The sequence below is a fragment of the Dipodomys spectabilis genome, unplaced genomic scaffold (genome assembly GCF_019054845.1).
Source record: "Dipodomys spectabilis isolate Male_0828 unplaced genomic scaffold, ASM1905484v1 ptg000157l, whole genome shotgun sequence".
Classification (NCBI taxonomy): Eukaryota; Metazoa; Chordata; class Mammalia; order Rodentia; family Heteromyidae; genus Dipodomys; species Dipodomys spectabilis.
Genome location: NW_024870834.1, coordinates 19,742,936 through 19,761,661, shown reverse-complemented (window position 1 = coordinate 19,761,661; position 18,726 = coordinate 19,742,936). Strand labels below are relative to the sequence as shown.

Sequence of the window (18,726 nt, the reverse complement as noted above, 5' to 3'; positions counted from 1 at the left end):
TAGCATAATCACCATTAAACCATATCCATAAAAGTGTCTAAGACTGATAGCTCAGAGCACTTGAATGCTTGGTTGAACTGTCTGCCCTCAGTCTCCTTTTGGGATGTACTATTGCTTTATGATCACTTCTGCTTTAATAAAATCCGGCTTTTGCTTAAATACATCTACTCAAAGAGTCCTCTGTGTGTTGACCCCTGAATTTTTTCTTCAGTGAGACCAAGAACTTGCCATCTGTCTCCCCTGACACAATGGAAGCCACACAAAGGGACTAGAGCTCGGCAAAGGCGAGGGGCCCAGAAAGAGCCAGTATTAGCACTGAGACACTTGTGGTCTCAGGCCTGCGAAGGATGGGACAGACTTTACTAAATGATAGCTATGCTGGAAGACTTAGCTGAAGCAGACAGAGTAGTGAGGGGTGGGAGGGTTGGAGCTTAGATAGAAAGCCTTGGCTGTGGTCTGGGCAAGCAGTGACCAAGGATGGATGCAAGGGATATTGAAGACCTAGAAAATTCCCAGGAATGGCTTAGACAAGAGGGTGGAGGGGGGATCCCAGGACCCCCAGTGAGAGATCTGAGAAGGGGATGGTGGACTTGGTTTGGGATATAAGAGTATTCCAAACCTCAAGATGGATCTTAGGATAGAAACATCCAGGAGGCAAATCTCAGGAGAGAGAGTCCCAGGCTGTCCACTGTGGGGGAGGGGGGAGTTGGTAGGTGCAGAGTTAAAGGGGAGGTCTGAGTTAAAGGGGAGGTCTGAGTTAAAGGGGAGGTCTGATGCCACTCAGGGAACCAAATGCAGACCCAGCCTAGACCAGGAGGCTCCTGCTAGGCTGAAGCTGGAACTCTACTAACACCTCCTGATTTAAGGGGGAAATTTTTCTTAATAAACAGAATGGTCTCAGTTTTAAGTTTTACTCTTATAAATCTTTCTCCAACCTTTGGTGCCTGCTACCACTTGTCTGCTAGTGCATGATTAAACAAATGAACAAGCAATAAACTCTTATTAATGGAAAAATGTAGCAATAGCCCACCACATGTCACTCAACTGTTTGCTCTTTTCATGGGCACGGCATACACCCGGAGCCAGGGTGGTATTTTTCCTTTTCTTTTACATAGGCAGATGATTGTCATAGTTTCTGCTAGTAAAATTGTACCCAGCTAATTCTAATCATGGAATTAACTGTATTGATGGTCCATGTATTCCTTATGACTTCCAGGTGCTCTGACCCCTACATAAGAAATAAAAGAGTGAAGAAAATATAAAGAAGGGTTGGGAGGACTGAGGACCAGGGAATCTTAGGAGCAAATGAAGGAAGAGGCTGTGTGTGTGGTCGGGAGCTAGCAGCTAGAGAAGTAGAAAGGAACAGGAGACTCAGCAGAGAGAAGAGCCTAGACTTAAGAGGAGTTCCCAGTGCCCTCTGCTCCTAGCCAAAGCAGAGGCTACATCTCCCTGTGAGCTAGAGTCCCATCTTGCCACAGGCTAGCTTGTCCTGGTACCTCCTTAGTGGCACAGTCTCTGAGGACCTAGATACAAAGCAAGGCAAAGGGCTAGCTCAGCCCTGGCAGAGCACTGCCCCTTCTTTCCTCCTGGCAGGTCAGTCAAGCCTCATGCCCAGGCTAGGCCAGGATCAAGTGGTCTTGGGTGCTACATTCCCAGGGATCAAAGACAGAAAGATATCTGGGGACAGCATACTCAGCGGGCAGCGCCTGGTGGGAGTGAGTAGTTGTCCATTGCCTGGAACAGTGATGTGACATCATTTATGCTCCACTGCCAGCTTGAAAGGGTGAGGGCCAGTCCTCTCCCAGGTGTCTCAAATCACCCTTGTTGCTGTGCCTGTGTGTACCTATCCAATCTTTCAGCCTCACTGATTAGCTCAAGGTCCCCACTGAACCCCACCTGGGTGACTGTGAGTCACACTCTTTGTTTTGAGGCTTAGGCCTCTAGCTTCTTCCTTAGCCATACCCAGACATAAGAGGACTGGACCCCTGTCCTTCTGGGGCTGCTCAGAGGACCCTAGAAGGGGCCTATGGGAGGCCCCCTCCAGGATGGGGGAATTACAAGGGAGGAGAACCTTGAGAGTCTCTCATGCCCAGAATGCACTCTGTCCTGCTTCCCAGCAGCAAGCAAAGAACATTCCATCTGTTTCCCGGCAGGTAAATAAGTGACACAGGGAGGCTCTAGCTCTAGGGATCTTGCAGAATGTTGGGGAGCGGGACACCCAACCCCAGCCTGAGGCTTTGTCCTTACTTTACAAGCAGTCCTCAGTTGCCCAAGCGCCCAGACTCAGAAAAGCTTCATCCCTCTCCACCCTTCTGCTTCTGTCAGCTGCCAGTGCTTCCCACTATCAGCCTAAGCTCCCCCACATGCTGTGTTATCTTTGTTCTCTCCTGGCTTGGCAAGGGAGCAGGGTAGAACAGGTAGTTCAAGTTGCCCAAGAATTGGACTCATACCTGGAGCACATCAAGGGCAGAGGTTAGAAGAAAAGCAGTCCCTGAGAGGCTATCTAAGGCCTAGGCAGCACCTCTCAGTTTTGGGGGGGGGGGTCCAGTCGTGGGGCCTGAACTTTGGGCCGGGGCGCTGTCCCTCAGCTCTTCAGCTCAAGGCTAGCACTCTACCACTGAGCCACAGCGCCACTTCCAGCTTTTTTTGTTTGCTTATGTGGTGCTGAGGAATCGAACCCAGGGCCTCAGGCATGCAAGGCAAGTGCTCTACCACTGAGCCACCTTCCCAGCCCCAGTACCTCTCATTTTTACCTAGTTCTCCCAAGTGTTAAATTCCTGGAGCAATAGCCTTGTCCCTCCCACAAGGAAGAAGAAACTTCGCAAGAGTTATTGCCTCATTCTGGGCTGAGCGGGATCAGACCCGGGGTGGGGAAGGGTCCAGGTCTTACCATTTGTATATCCTTCATGGAGTTACCATAGCACTGAGCATCCAATAGTGATCACACTGAACTCCAAACTTTTTCATGACTTCTCTCAGCTCTCCCACTTCACTGGAGCCATTTCCCCAGCCAGGCTGGGCCCCATTGTGCAGCCAGCCAGAGCTAGGAAGCAGTCTGAATCCTTTGGCTCCAAGTTTCTTGAGAGGGTTTGTCAGTATGTGGGATTTCATAAATCCATCATTCAGTCACTACCAAGGTGCACTCAGGCATCATGGAACTGGCATCTGGCCTATCCACCAGGAGCTTACAATCCACCCAGGGGAGGTCTAGTACATCTGTTGTCTTCGCATGAATTAGAAAACAGGCCCTCCGAGTGGCCAATGACAAAAGTTGCTTGACTTCCTTCAGGCTGATGCAAGCATTATGCCAAGGTGGGAGAACCAGAACACATTAACCCCATTCAGCCCAACCAGCACGTTTGGTACAGGATGCCTCACACATACACTCATACACAGCAGCCTAGGGCCAAGGTCCTGTGTGAGAACCTTTAGGAACAATCAGAGAGGGAAAGCATGGAGACTGTAGGACTAAGAGCCTCATGGCCAAATAAGCTGTCCAGTCCACATGTTCCAGGCCCATCTTAGACAGTAGCATCCTTGGATATGGATAGCTAGAGAAGGCTTTGAAAAATTAAGAGATGTGAATGAGAAGACAGGGCAAGAAAACCATGAGCCCAAGGAGCAAACTCAAAACTGTGCTGCCCAGCAGGGTGCTGGTGGCTCACGCCTGTAATCCTAGCTACTCAGGAGGCTGAGGTCTGAAGATCACGGTTCAAAGCCACCCTGGGCAGGAAAGTCCATGAGACTCTTCAATTAACCATCAGAAAACCAGAAGTGGTGCTGTGGCTCAAGTGGTACAGCACTCTCTTTGAACTGAAGAGCTCAAGGACAAAGCCCAGACCCAGAGTCAAATCCCACAACCACCACCACCAACAACAACAAAACACACAAAAAACTGTGCTGACAGCTGAGTATCCAGGCACTGTTGGCTCATGCCTGTAATCGTAGTTGTACTTCAGAAGGCTGAGATTAAGGCTCAAGCTTCACAGCTAACCCATGCAAGAATGTCTGTGAGACCCTTATCTCTAACCACCAAAATGCCAGAATTGGAGCTTCAGCTCCAATGGTAGAATGCCAACCTTGAGCGAAAAATCTAAAGGACAGTGCTGTGGCCTTGAGGCCTCAAGTATCAGTATTAACACAAAACAAAACTATGCTGACAATGATGTGCAGGCGTTAATGAGGCTTGTCTGGTAAAAGGGAAAACAGGAGGAGACAGGATGATTATAGTAATAGCAAATAATGACATAGTTCAGTTAGGCACAGGTGGCTCACACCTGTAATCCTAGCTACTCAGGAGGCTGAGATCTGAGGATCTTGAAACCAGCTCAGACAGGAAAGTCCATGAGACTCTTATCTCCAACTAACCATGAAAAAGCCAGTGAGTAACAGTGGCTCAAGTAGTAGCATGCTAGCCTTGAGGAAAAAAAAAACAAAAAAACAGAAAACACACACCAAAAAACCACGCTGGGCTGGGGAGGTGGCTCAGTGGTAGAGTCCTTGCCTTGCATGCATGAGGCCCTGGGTTCGATTCCTCAGCACCACATAAGCAGAAAAAGCCAGAAGTGGCACTGTGGCTCAAGTGGTAGAGCACTAGCCTTGACCTGAAGAGCTGAGGGACAGCGCCCAGGCCCAGAGTTCAGGACCCATGACTGACAAGAAAAACAACAACAACAACCACCACCACCACCACCACCAAAAAAACAACCAAAAATCCTCCAGAACAGCACTCAGGCCCTAGTTCAAGACTAGGGCACACTCCCACTCCTCCTCCACAGTTCTCATTATGTGCCAGTACTATACTTAATACTTCAGATATCATCATTAAAATTAGAAAGCTGGAATTATTATATCTATCCACTTTGTAGAGGAGATACAAGCTGCCTAAAGTCACACAGCTAATGACTAACAGAGCTAATAAGAATCAAACTCAGGTACCAGAGACATGGAGCAGGAAAGTAATGGACTGGCTTACATGTCTCATGAATGCCACAAACCAGGGTTCTAAAGCTTGAGTCTGCTGGGCTCTGAAGCACAACCTGCTCTTCTTATCACTGCAGTCAAATTGCTGACTTTTAGACTATTATCATAAGCTGCCATGGTGGAGCTGCCTGAATTATGAAATGGGTGAAACCTGGATGTGGTTGGAGAGCTGAAACCATTCTAAAGGAATGAAAACACAGGGCCTGCCAGGTGCTGCTGGAGATTAGAGGAGGTGGGAAGAGAAAGAACTGTGGGGATTGAGAGTCATTTCCCATAAAGAATCTGACATATGAGCATGTCACCACCGCCAACTTGGTCATCATGTGCCCCTAACCAGTGCTGAGCAAGCCTGACCTAGTATACAATTTAGGACCCCAGTTCTCCCAAGTATTAAATGAAATGGAACTGGTAAGATTCTTGCTTACTCTATAAGGCCAGTCTATGGCTTTAGATGAGCTGTTCCTACTGCTGGGCCTGCCCAGACAAGCCCACAGCAAACCAAGGCGTGTGTGAGCCTAAGACAAGGATGCATCCCTCAGAGGCTTGGTCAATCCTGGAAGCCTGCAGCCAGCTTGCCCTTCTTGTGCTGCCAACTGTAACATCACAAACAAAAAAAAATGTGTAGAAACTAGAACGCCAACCTGAGGGCTTTTCATTTTGGCAGTATACTACTCAAATTCCCATCAATGCATCGGGTAATTTACCTTTTGTTTCTGCTAGATTCTTATATTTGTTACTTTACCCATGAGGATAATAACCCTATGCTACAGGAACCATCATTCCCTATTTTACAGATGAGAAACGAAAACACAGAGAGAGACTGTTCATCTTCCCAGTGGGGAAGGCAGCCGGCATCTGCACTCTGCCCATTCAACTTTGGCTATGACCAGAAGGCTCACCAGGACCTTCAAGTCTTCCCACAAGAGTATCTACTGACTGGTTGCTGCTCTGTCTAAACAGCAGGCTCAAGTAACCCCAGCATCAGGGGACAAATAAAAGTGGATGACATTCGTAGAGGACCTAGAAGGCTCCAGGTACATTTCCATATATTAAGAACACCTCCTAAAAATTCTACAAAGCAATGATGATCCTCCTTCTCCTACAGGTTTGTTTTTTTTTTAAACCTGAGGTGCCTAAGACTCAATGGCTTGCTTTAGGGGAGCACAGTTAAGATTGAACACAGGCTTCTTTGTAAAACATAAATATCTCATAGTTCCTACCTCCCATGCCTCAGCATTTGGTAGGTTCTCTATCCTAGTGTAAGAATGTCAAAACCAAAACATGGAACCTTTTTTTTTTTTTTTTCCTGGTACTCAGGCTTGAACTCAGGGTCTGGGTGCTATCCCTGAGCTCTTTTGTGCTCAAGGCTAGTACTCTCTCCCACTTGAACCATGCTCCACTTCCAACCTTTAGTGGTTAACTGGAGATAAGAATCTCCCAGACTTGGGCTGGGAGGGTGGCTCAGTGGTAGAGTGCCTGCCTTGCATGCATGAGGTCCTGGGTATGATTCCTCAGTACCACATAAGCAGAAAAAGCTAGAAGTGGCACTGTGGCTCAAGTAAGAGGGCGCTAGCCTTGGGCTGAAGAGCTGAGGGACAGTGCCCAGACCCAGAGTTCAGACCCTACAACCCACAAAAAACAAACAAACAGAATCTCACAGACTTTCTGCCTGAGTTAGCTTTGTATTGCCATCCTCAGAACTCAACCTCCTGAGTAGCTATGATTATAGGTATGAGCCATTGGTATCTGGTAGAACCCTTTATTTTTCCCTACCAAGAAAAGGGCTCTAGCCATGGGTGACCTAGCTGGAGACAGGCAAGGATACCATCTTATCCATAGTTCTAGGATACCACAAGAAGCTTTGATGTAACCCCTACCCTGCCAACCCATGTGGGTGGACAAATGAGGGCCAGGGTCTGAGGCCCCAGTAGGAAAATGCTGTGTGGGAGATCGGCTGGGAGTAGGAATGTAGTAGTTCCAGGATTTTGATTTGTAATCTTTGTTTTACAAAGAACTGGGATTTTCCTCTTCAAAAAGTACTCAACTTCCTTGAATTATAGACTTCAAAAATATTTTTAAGGAGAAATAAGAAAAAAGAAGAAGAATTTAAAAAAACAACCCTGCAGAATGCCTGTTCCAGCTACTCACTTCCACAGTGAATCACGGACACAAAACCACAGCTATGTGGCTAACAAAGGAACTATGTGTTTCCACATTTCATTATTGGAAATCATTTAGCAATCTTCACTATGTCATCTGCAGACAGATGCATGGCAGACAGACAAACAGACCTACCCTTCTGGGTCCTAAACACAGCCAGTTTACAAGTCATCAGATGAAAGCATGTCATCCGTTTTCCTCTTCTAATCTATTTTTTGGAAATTATCCTGCAAAACTTAAAAATCTCCCTCTTGGCCACTTTCCAGAATGGGGTGTGTGGGTGATCTTAGTGATAGAGGAAAGTAAGGAAGAGGGCTGGTTTTGTGAGTTCCAGAAAAAGAACACATGTATATTTCAGACTGTCTGTCTGTCTCTGTCTCTTTCCTTCCTTCCTTTTTTTTTGTGCCAGGGTACTGTCTCTAACCTATTTTGCTCAAGGCTAGCACTCTACCACTTGAGCCAGAGCTCCACTCATGGGTTTTTTGATAATAAATTGTTTCATGGACTTTCTTGCCTGGGCTGACTTTGAACTATGATCCTTACATCTCAGCATTTAGTTGTAGCTAGGACTACAGGTGTGAACCACTGGTGCCTGACTTAGACTCTTTTCTTTTTTAAAAAAAAATTACTGTTACCATAACATCCCTTGACTGCTGAAGCAATTTTTACAAGGCTTTTCTGACTAATTGACTAACCAATGGCAGATCTACACATCGAATAACTGGGAAAGCTATGGATGGAGTCCATAAATCAGAAACTTCCTCTATATCCCCTAGCAAAGGCTGAAATCTAATACAGATTTGAGATTTTTTGAGCTCAAAAGAGATTTCCAGGGGCTTGAGAAATCTCCATCAGAACTCTGGAAGAATTTTCTCCCCACAGCTTTCTCCCCCAGGTCCTGTGTCACACATGCACCTACCCCAGTGGTGACATTGAGCTCACACCACTGAGCTGAGTGCTGTAAAATGTGGTCTGACTTGACAGACCTACTTGGGCATCTGCAAAGGAACTTTCAACATCTTCTATTTTCTTTTACTCCACTGTTCCCTAACCTATTCCATTCAGACAAAAATTCTGGAGGACTTAAGTAGGTCAAGTGCCATGAGTTCTCTATTTTTCAAGTCAGAGGCTGGAAGCTGCATACATACATATGTTCATAAACTACTGAAGCTGAAGGTTCCTTAACTCCCCACACGTGGTTGTGAGGACTGCTGCCCCAGACCCTCACCACTTTCTGGATTTTTCTGAAAAGACGCTGGATACCTTCCTGTCTGCTCCAATCCTGGGCAGTTTGGGAGCTCAACTGGTTGTTCCTGCACTTGTCCCGTTCACCTGCAAAACATAGTGAGGTCCTGGGGCAAAATCTGTTTGCCATGGCTCTCCTCATGGTGGAGTGGCGGGGAGGGGTGCAGTTTTGTCACAGGGGGAGAGGGGGGGTCATGACTGCTGCCAACTGTGCTGGAGATCCTCTTCTCGCCCTTGTGGGTGCCTGCCACCCCCTCTGGCCCACCCTGGGCCCTGGAAGGCTCCTTCACTCCCTGCCAATGGGGAAACCCAATGAGAAGTCTGAGGGCATGAGAGTAAATGGGAGATGCCCCCCTCCTGCTGCCTGTGACAGGCACTCCTGGGGACGGCCCGGGACGTGGCCCTCACCTTCCCAGTGAAGGCAAAGGAAGTTAGGACTCCTCAGCTAAGTGGAAGATGGCGACCAGGCCCGGCTCCAACATGAAGGGGAATGACTCAGCAAGATCCACAAGCCTTTCATGGGGGTGGTGACTCCGCAAGAGGCATATGGAGGTGGGGAAACCAATCACAAGACTCCTTACAGCACGTGTCCACACCTCAACCAATGGGATTAGGAACACACCCTAAGGGGGTGGAGACAAGGGACCCTATATATAGCAGGACCTGAGCGAGCGAGCACAGACACCTAGCCAAGGAGTCTCTTCTAGTGTTCTCTCATTGTTCCTTTCATTTTCAAATAGCTGACGGTTGGCTTTCTTGCTCTTTAATTCTCTAACTGGTGGAAAAACGAAACCCAAACCCTAGTTGATCTCAAAGGGTCACAAGTAACCGCTGGTCTCTTGTTTCTTTTTTTTTGTCAGTTGTGGGGCCTGACCCCTGGGCCCAGGTGCTGTCCCTCAGCTCCTCAACTCAAGGCTAGTACGCTACCACTTGAGTCACAGTGTAAATTCGGCTTTTTCTGCTTAGGTGGTGCTTAGGAATCAAACCCAGGGCCTCATGCATGCAAGGCAAGCACTCTACCACTGGGCTACCTTCCCAGCCCAGTCTCTTGTTTCTTTATACTAGAGGCTCAAGGACTTTTCCTATACATCTACCTTTGGGACCCTGGCCAGTCATTTTTGTTTTCCTCTCACCTGGCTGTGCTTTTGGAAAAAAGCCTTTTATTAAATTGTCCCCACAGAGTGTGCCCTCTCTTTCCTGCCAGGAACTCTGATCCAGACCAGAAATACCATTAGTTACCAAGTGCTAAGCATTGAGTGTGTGACCCAGCACTTTTTCTACATTCTTTGCTTGTTTGGCCCTGCGCCCCTGGGCAGTCGTATTAGCAGTCACAGCATTTTGTACTGACACTCAGGAAAGTGAAAAAAACCACAATATCCGACCAACAGAATCAGATGAAATTGAAGTCTGTCTGACTCATGCCTCTGTTCTCATCCCCGGGTCTAAAGTTCCCAGTTAGGTGGAGCTGGTCAAGAGCTGTCTTCCTGATTAAGGTTCCACAGCATAGGTTAAAACAACAACCACATCACACTTGAAAAACCCACAGTCCCTTAAGGGCCATAGCTCATGCCTGTACTCCTAGCTACTTAGGAGGATGAGATCTGAGGATTCTGGTTTGAAGCTAGCCTGGGCAGGAAAGTCCATGAAACTCGTATTTCCAATTAACCACCAAAAGAAGCCAGAAGTGGGGCTGTGGCTCAAGTGGTAGAGCACTAGCCTTTTGCAAAACAGTTCATGGACTGCTCCCTGGCCTTAATTTCAAGCCCCAGGACAAGTATACACACACACACACACACACACACACACACACACACACACACACACACACACACACACACACACACACACACACACACACACACACACACACACACACACACACACACCCCAGTTCTAAATTCTACTTTGCCATAACCTTCCCTAACCACTCACTCTAATGCCACACCAATGTTGTAGCTCTAATCTTTTTTTTTTTTTTTTTGGGTCTGGTCGTGGGGCCTGAACTCTGGGCCTGGACGCTGTCCCTCAGCTCTTCAGCCCAAGGCTAGCACTCTACCACTTGAGCCACAGCACCACTTCCGGCTTTTTTCTTTTTGCTTATGTGGTGCTGAGGAATCGATCCCAGGGCCTCATGCATGCAAGGCAAGCGCTCTACCACTGAGCCACCTTCCCAGCCCTCTAATCTTTTTTTTTTTTTTTAACTAATGGCTTAGTGTCATTTTTTTTGTTTTAGAAAAATATACTACTTCCTCTTTAAATATTGCTTCTTCCTATCTCTAACCACCAACCCACTGTTGAATCGAACATCACCCTAACCACAGCCCCAGTCCTTCCCAATCCTTACCCAAACATCCATTGCTGTAACCAGTCATCTAGACCCACCACTAAGGTGCCAGGTTAAATTTCTGCCTAACATGGAAGCCAGAGCTCCTCCTCACACCCACACTGAGATGCTTCCTGGCACCACCTTCTCCTACCCTTCCTCCAACCACCAGACTTCCATCCACAGGGCACCCAGCACTGCCTGAGCCAGGAACCAGCCTGTGCTCTCCTATACCAATGCCACAGGGCCTCCTTCCTGACAGCCTAGATCTCTAACATGATCATGAGAACAGTCCACAGCAGCCCTGTGGCAGGCCTTGTCCCTAACTCTCCCCTCACCTGTGTATAGGGTTCTAAGAAGAGGACACAATTTACAAGATGCTAACCCAGGCCCTCCATGCTGGGTGTCTGCTCCTGCTGCCCTCTTCTCAGATACCCAGTTCTGACTGTGGGCTGTCAGCCTTCTGGGCCGACTCCCATTCTATCAGATGGATGCTGGGTTTCTTGTCCACTTCATCCTGGGTCAGGAGGCCTGCATCTCCCCTGTGTGACTCTTGAGGCAGTGGTCTACTGCAAGGTTGCTCAGCCTTCCTCAGATTTACGGAGACCATCTGTTTCTTGGGGGCAGAGTCCTCCACAGGAAGCCTGGGTTAAGCCTAGGGAGAAGGACCGAAGTAGCTCCCTCTGGAACCTTCCACCTTAGTCTCAGCAACAGAAGGCTAAAGGTCAAGTGCCAGGAGATGGCAAGAGGCCATGGAAACTTCTAGGCCTGGACAATGCTGGGGTCCTGCTCTAAAGTAGGGAGTGCCCCAGCCTCTGCCCAGGCAGCCATCACAAGTAAGCATGAGGTAGAAGCTTTAACAGTAGGTTCTACTTCATCCTCCCAGGGCGCAGCACCAGCCAGGCTGGCCTGAGGGAGAAGAGACAAGCCACGTCGCCTTTCTGAGCCTATCCTCCTCAGCAGAACAGGAACATTGGGCCTGTAGCCTTTATGGGTTATGAGAAGCATGGAGATGATGTACATACAGAGTCCAGAGTGTATTCAGTGGGTTCCATTCTGGGCTGAGCGGGGCTCAGGGCACTGGAGACCATCAGCAAACAGATAAAACCCTTTTTCTCCTGGGCCTGGCCATTTACCAGGGTAAGAAAAAACCAGTAAATCAAAGAAATAAAATAGCAAGGACATTAAGATGTCCTAGAGAAAAAGAGCTAGATGGTAAAAGGGAGTATCTGGGGTGTGGTTTCAGATGCACAAGGAGTATCCAGCCCACAGGGAAGGGAGAAAGCCAGCCATTTTAGAATATTTTGAATTGGGTTGAATTGTTTCCTCCACAAAAGGCTATATTGAAGTCCTAACTCTGGACCCATAAATGTGACCTTATTTGGAAATAGTTTTATAGATATACTTAGGGCTAGAGGAGGCCATACTAGACTAAGGAAGACTCCAAATTCATCAACTTTCAGTCTTGAAAGAATAGCTGACAGACACATAGAGGGAAGGGGGCAGTGTGCTGCCAGAACTACAAACCAAGGTATGCCAAGGGTGGCTAGGAACCACCTCATGTTAACAAGAGGCATGGACAGGTTCTCCTGCAGAGCCTCCAACCCTACCATTACCTTGACTTTGGACATCTTAGTTTTCAGAACTATTTTAAGTCACCTACTGGTAGAACTTTGTTATGGAAGCCCTAGGAAATGATGTCAATGTTGGAGCAAAAGAGAATATCAAGGGCAAAGGCCCTGAGGTGGGAGTATGTCTGGTAGGTTTAGGAAAAATCTATTGGCCAGTGCAGCAGAAGAAAGGTGAAGAGGGATAGCAAATGGTGAGGGTTGATGTTGGAAATGCCAGAAAGGATTTGGGGGCCAAGGATCATGTAGGTTCACACTCGGCAAGCTCTCAATAAGAAAGAGCTATCAGCTCGGTGCCGGTGGCTCACACCTGTAATCCTAGCTATAAGGAGACTGAGATCTGAAGGTCATGGTTCAAAACCAGCCTGGGCAGGAAAGTCTGTGAAACTCTTAACTCCAATTAACCACCAGAAAACTGGAAGTGGCATTGTGGCCCAAGTGGTAGAGCACTTGCCTTGAGCTAAAGAACAATACCCAGATCCCAGAGTTCAAGCCCCATGGCTGACAAAAGAAGAAGAAAAAAGAGAAGAAGGAGAAGAAAGAGCTATCACACTTTGGACAGAAGGTCCCAGCAAGAGTTGGCAGCAGGCAGTGAGGATGGTTTACCACATGGATCTTCTTCTCTTGGTGTTACCCCTCTGATTATGTTACACTAAATGGCTAAAAGGAAATTCCATCCTAATGGAGATGGAATTAGGAAGATTGTCCTAGATGCTTCAAGTGGGCCCAATGGCATTGTAGGCTCCTGAAGTGTAAAAGAAAAAGAGAGAAACTGAATGAGAGAGAAACCACGGAGGCAGAGGAGAGATTCATTCAGGAAAAGCACTCTTGCTGTTGTGACTTCATTGAAGATGGAGGGAGGTGGCCACAAACCAAGGATTGAGGTGGCTTCTAGATGCTAGGCAGGCACAGCCCTCAAGAGAGCCAGCCAGGAAACATGGACCTCAGGCATGCAACTGCAAGGAAGTTCAGTCTGCTGACATGAATAGGCAAAGGTGAGTTCCACCCTAGAGCCTCCAGAAACATGGCCAGTGGATGTTTGAGTGTCACTGGCTGAGGCCCATGCCAGATGTCTGACCTATAGAAATAAATGCTAATAAATGTGTGTTGCTCAAACCTGCTAGTATTATGGTAATTTGTTCTGGCAGCCATAGAGAAAGAATATAGAGGAAGCATTCAGATGCAGCATGTGGAGAGAAAAGATCTAGAAGAGAGGAAGAGGTACTGTAAAGAAAAGATGGAAGCCAGGTGCTGATGGCTCACGTCTGTAATCCTAGCTACTCAGGAGGCTGAGATGTGAGGAACACTGTCCAAAGTTAACCCAGGAAAGGAAATTCCATAAGACTCTTATCTCCAATTAAGCTACCAAAAAGTGGACCTGTGGCTCAAGTGGTAGAGTGCTAGCCTCAAGCAAAAGAAGCTCAAAGACAGCACCTAGGTCCTGAGTTCAAGCCTAGGATCTGCACAAAAAAGGAAAAAGAAAAAAGAAAAGGCTACTTCTGGTGCTCCACCACCAGGGGGCTGTAATGCCCTAGACACTACCCCTGAGCACCCCTGCTCAGCCATGTCCTCAAGGTCTCTGTTGCCTACTTCAGATAGACACAAGACTCAGGCTCTAGGGCCTCAGGTCTGGCAGAGGAGAAATCCTAGTTAGAGTCACTCTCATCCTTGAACAGTAGCCCAAGCCACCTAAAGGGCTATCACTGGTGTTACTACTGCATTGGCTAGTCACACCTCCCAGGGCCTGGGGCTGGGACTAGGGGTGGGGCTCTGACTTATCCCCAGAAGATGTCTGCATGAGGATACATGCACAGGCACACACACACAGCTTTCCTCTGTCAGTTTTTTGCTACTGCTTGCCATCCACCCAAGTCTTTGTGGCAGAAAGAAGCTGTCCTTTGATGCATAACAGGTATAGAACACTAACTTGGATCAGACACCATCCTGAGTGTGCGACTCACATCTTCTCATTTCATCCTTGCTGTGATTCTAGGTGGTGGAGGCTCTTGGCTCAGAGACATTGGGATGTATGCCTAATGAGTGGTAAATTCGGAACTGAAACCAAGGATTATCTGAATTTAAAGTCTAGGCTCTGACCGTAGGTAATGAAACTGTGGTCCATGGACCAGCAGTATTAGCATCACCTGGGACTGTGTTAAAGAGGCTCAGGACTGCCCAATCAGACGCTGCATATTGACAAGTTCCCAGGAGACTCACATGGTGGTACATATGAACAAATCAGTTTACCAGAGCCTAACAGATTCTTGTAGAGAACCATGATTCTTATAATCAACCCCATCACTCAAGACCTTGCCCAGGTGCTAGCTGTTCCTTCCCCAGTAGGAAAGAAGTCTGGGCCTGGGGCTTGGAGGGAGTCTCCACGGCCCCCTGCAGCCAGCCCAGGTTGCAGCTGGACAGTATCAATACACATCTGGCCTTTGTCAGCATCCTGCCTGCTGCCTGTCCGTCTGCTGGCTTCTCCCTCCCATCTGCCTCTGGGACATTATCTCCTAGCTTCTGCCCACTGTTCTTCAGAAGGAGCCTCTATCCATTACCAACCCCAGAATGCCTCACTTTCTTAGACATCTTTGCCTACAATGTCCTCTGCATCCTGTCACTCCTCTGTCTGGACACACAGGGCCTGTCCGAGTTGCCATCAGGAGAGAGGCCAGCAGCTGCCTGGGAAACCTGGCCAGGATCACAGGAAATGTCTGACACCACCAGGCATTTGAGATTTGGCCTCTCGAAGCAAAACACAGCTGCATCGACAGTGGCCTACAGCAGGACAAGCTCGGACTTTCCCAGATTTCATGGCACAGAGGACTGAGGGCAGGGAGGGCTAGGGCTGGCCTGGAGGCTGCAGCTCATTAAGAAATCACAGTAGCCCCTGGCTAGGAAGCCTATGAAAGTATAGGAGGATGTCCCGCTGTGGGCCAGAGACCTCACCCAGGACTTTGGCTGTCCAGTGCCTCTTACACATAGGATAATATCCCTGGGGGATTGACGGCATATACTCAGGCTCATTTACATAGTCAGACACTCATTTACATATTCAATTTACATTGACTCAGTGCCTACAGTGTGCACTGCAGTGTCAGGTGCCAAGACACATTCATGAACTAGCAGAGCTGTCTTAACCCCTGGTCCAAAGAGAGACTGAACAGCCCAACCCAAGACAGAGTGAGAAATGGAAGGGAGGGAAGCGCAGAGTGCTTGCCTGGGCATCAGTAAAGACTAGCTTTCCGCCCTCTCAGTGGCACTCAGGGGCAATGCCCACAGTTTCAGGTACAAATGAAATTCAATGCCAGGTGAGTCCTTTTTATTAGGCTAGCTCTGAGGTTGGCAGCAAGATTCAGAGACCAGAATTTTCTGCAAGCCAAGCACGGGACAAGCACGAGGAAAACACGTGACAGTAGCTGCCTTCCAGGGTATGGTCCCACATGATCCAGACACAAGTGCAGGGTTCAGGCCAGTAGAAAGTGCTGCAGGAAGGGCAGGATGTGGTAGCCCACACCTCTAACCTCAGCTACTCAAAAGACGGAAGTAGGAGAATCTCCATCTGAGGGTGACCCTCAGCAACAGCACAAAACCCTATTTGGTAAAATAACTCTAGCAAAAAGAGCAAGGGCATGGCACAAGCGGGCTTGGATGATGGGGAAAAGGTGTTAAATGACTCTGACTCAGGTGCCAGTGAAGAGATACTTGCCAAGGGCCAATGCATTACACATGAATGAATTCCACAAACCAAACAGAGACTTGTAGGGAGAAATGCCATCTGGAAAGAAGTTTGTGCCCATCTGTCCCTGTTGGCTTCTGGGCTGGCAGCTCTCATATGCCTCCAGGTGCCATTATACCAGTCCCATCTACCTGGGATCAGAAGAAGGATCAGGCCCTGCCCACTAGCTTACAGTTAACCCCAGATCCTCTGTGTTGTCTTTGGCTCTGTCCCTGTTTCTGTCTCAGACAGCTCTTGGCTATGGAGTGGTTCTTCTGGTTTTGACCTTGGAGCTTTGACCTGCTTGGGTACTCAGAACCTTGGAATTTCACCTTACTACAACTCTGGTCTGCCTGTTCCAGCCCTTTCGAAAGAGACTTCCAGAGAGCAAATCCTTTCCATTCTGTCCCTCCAACTCAGCAGGTCCTCTTGACCTGTCCTGCTGGGGACCTGACCCCCAGGTCAGTCTCCTCCCTGCTTCTCTTGGCTCTGAGGGGGCAAATCCTTTTTCCCCTTAGTTCAGCAAGACAAAGTTGCAGCATTTCAGAAAGAACTTCCTAAGTAGAAGCAAATGGAAAAACAAATCCTAAAAAACCAAAAGCAAAACACAGCCCCCTAGAAATGGACCAGCTTAAAAAATTTTAGATTTCCTGTCCTGAGCTAGAACAAAAGCCTAGCCAAATTGGCTGGCAAGAAACATAGCCGCTGCTCCCTGTGCCGTTCCCCGTGGCCACTTTTATTCTCCTCATGGCCCCCACATGCCACTTTGCTTTCCCTCTGGGGTAGTGGGTCGTAGGTGTCAAGAAGAGGCTGCTTCTGGTGGAGGAGCCCTTCCACTATTACAGAGAATGCAGGAAATGAGGGAGGGGAGATAGAGGAGAAGGAGGAGGAGGAGGAAGAGAAAAGGGAGGAGAAGGAGGAAAGAGAGGAGGAGGAAGAGGAAAGAGAGGAGGTGGAAGAGGAAAGGGAGGAGAAGAAGGAAAGAGAGGAGGAGGAGGAACAGTTACAGAGAACATGTACCAGGTACCACTCTAAACACTTTTCCCTCCCTTAAGTTCTGGAGTTTGAACTCAGGGCCTCATGCTTGTTAGGCAGACAACTCTTGCTGCTTGAGCCACATATCCAATCCTTTTTGCTTTTAGCTATTTTTCAAATGGGGTTATGCTTTTTACCCCCAGCCTGGACAGCGATCCTCCTATTTATCCTTCCTGGGTAGCTGGGATGGCAGGTATGTACCACTATGCCCAGCTTTTATTATTATTTTTATTATTATTATTAATTGAGAAGGAGGGGATGTCTCCTGATCTTGAACCACCTCCTGAGTTGCTAAAATTTCAAAACTGACTCTATTTTACTTATATTAACTAATTGAATCCTCACAAATCCATGATGTAGGTATTAGAATTGCCCCAGACTTAGTGAGAAGGAATCAGAAACAGAGTTCATGTTTTCAGGGTCACCTAAGGAAGATGCAAAGCCAGGAGTAGAACCAAGAAGCTCTGATGCAGGAGCCATTCCTCCTCAGTTTTCTCCCTAGCATGGTAGAGGAGAGACTTCACCTACACAACTCACCCTGACCTAAAGGACAAAGAAAGGGTTGCAAAGTGGGGAAATGGGCCCAGAAGACAACAGCAGCCTTTCCCACACAGTTCCTCTCTGGACAGAGAAACCAAGCCGAGCCTCTGAGGCCAGGTTGACAGGGAGACTTACCGGGCTGGTGTCAGCTGTGGTTTCAGCGGTTGTGCTCTGTCCACGAGGCTGTCTCTAGTGGTGCCGCTCCTGCGTAGGTTGGGTACCCCCTCTGCTGAGCGTCGGGGTGCCAGTCTGGAATTCTGGGGGTCAAATTCCTCATCAGGAATGATCTCCTCACAGCGGGGGCCCCGGAAGCCGGAGCGGCAGATGCAGAGCTGAGGCCTGCTGCAGGAGCCCCGGTTCTGGCAGGGTGGCTGGCACACGGCTGAGGAGACAGGGAAGGGGTGGTGACCAGAAGTACCTTCCTGCCAGGAGGGGAGACAAGTGGGATGCTGTTGCTGGGTCTCTCACACAGGAAGCCTAGCACCCGGCTTCCTTAGGTTCCTGGGCTCAGTTCTCTTCCTGACACCTGCAGGCCTCCAGGATGAGTTTGGCTTTGCTTTCTAGACAAGTCAAAGGTCAAAAGGCCAGCACTATGGGGTGGGCTGTCACTAGCATGGCCAGAGAATATCCTGACAGGGAAATGTACCACCTGACATGGCAGTGATGCTCACATGACCTCCGCGCTTACCTCAGAGATGGTCACAAGTAGATTCTCAAGAAAGAGGAAATAAATAAAGGTCATTTAGGAGAAAGAGTTCAACATTGGCCCGAAACCTGAAAGTCAGGTTTGCGTTGTTGGACTATTCCTTTCTTGACAGGACATCATGAACTGTGTGACCTTGGCCTCACTCAGCCTCAGTTTACTCATGACTCATAGGGGCTGGAATAACACAGGGGACTCTGAGGGTGTCTCAAGGCATTTTTGACATGACAGTCATCTCATCTTCCCACCCCTCAGCAAGGTGGAACTGTTGCCTCAGGGCTGAGATGATCAACAACCCCCCCCCCCCCAACTCCTCACCCCTGTCTCCTGTCCTGGTCCAACCTACAGACAGATAGGTGGTGCTGAGACTGGACGGTTTCCTCTGAGCCAGCAC

At 48.4% G+C, this 18,726-nt stretch overlaps 1 protein-coding gene across 1 annotated transcript in view; it reads right to left on the bottom strand.

Moving 5' to 3' along the window:
- Window positions 1-18,726, bottom strand: part of Ltbp2 (latent transforming growth factor beta binding protein 2) — a 128,557-nt gene that overhangs the window by 63,017 nt on the left and 46,814 nt on the right. The window contains exon 7 of the mRNA XM_042692836.1: window positions 17,765-18,011. Within this exon, the coding sequence (XP_042548770.1) occupies window positions 17,765-18,011 (247 nt within the window). The remainder of the gene's footprint in view (window positions 1-17,764; window positions 18,012-18,726) is intronic.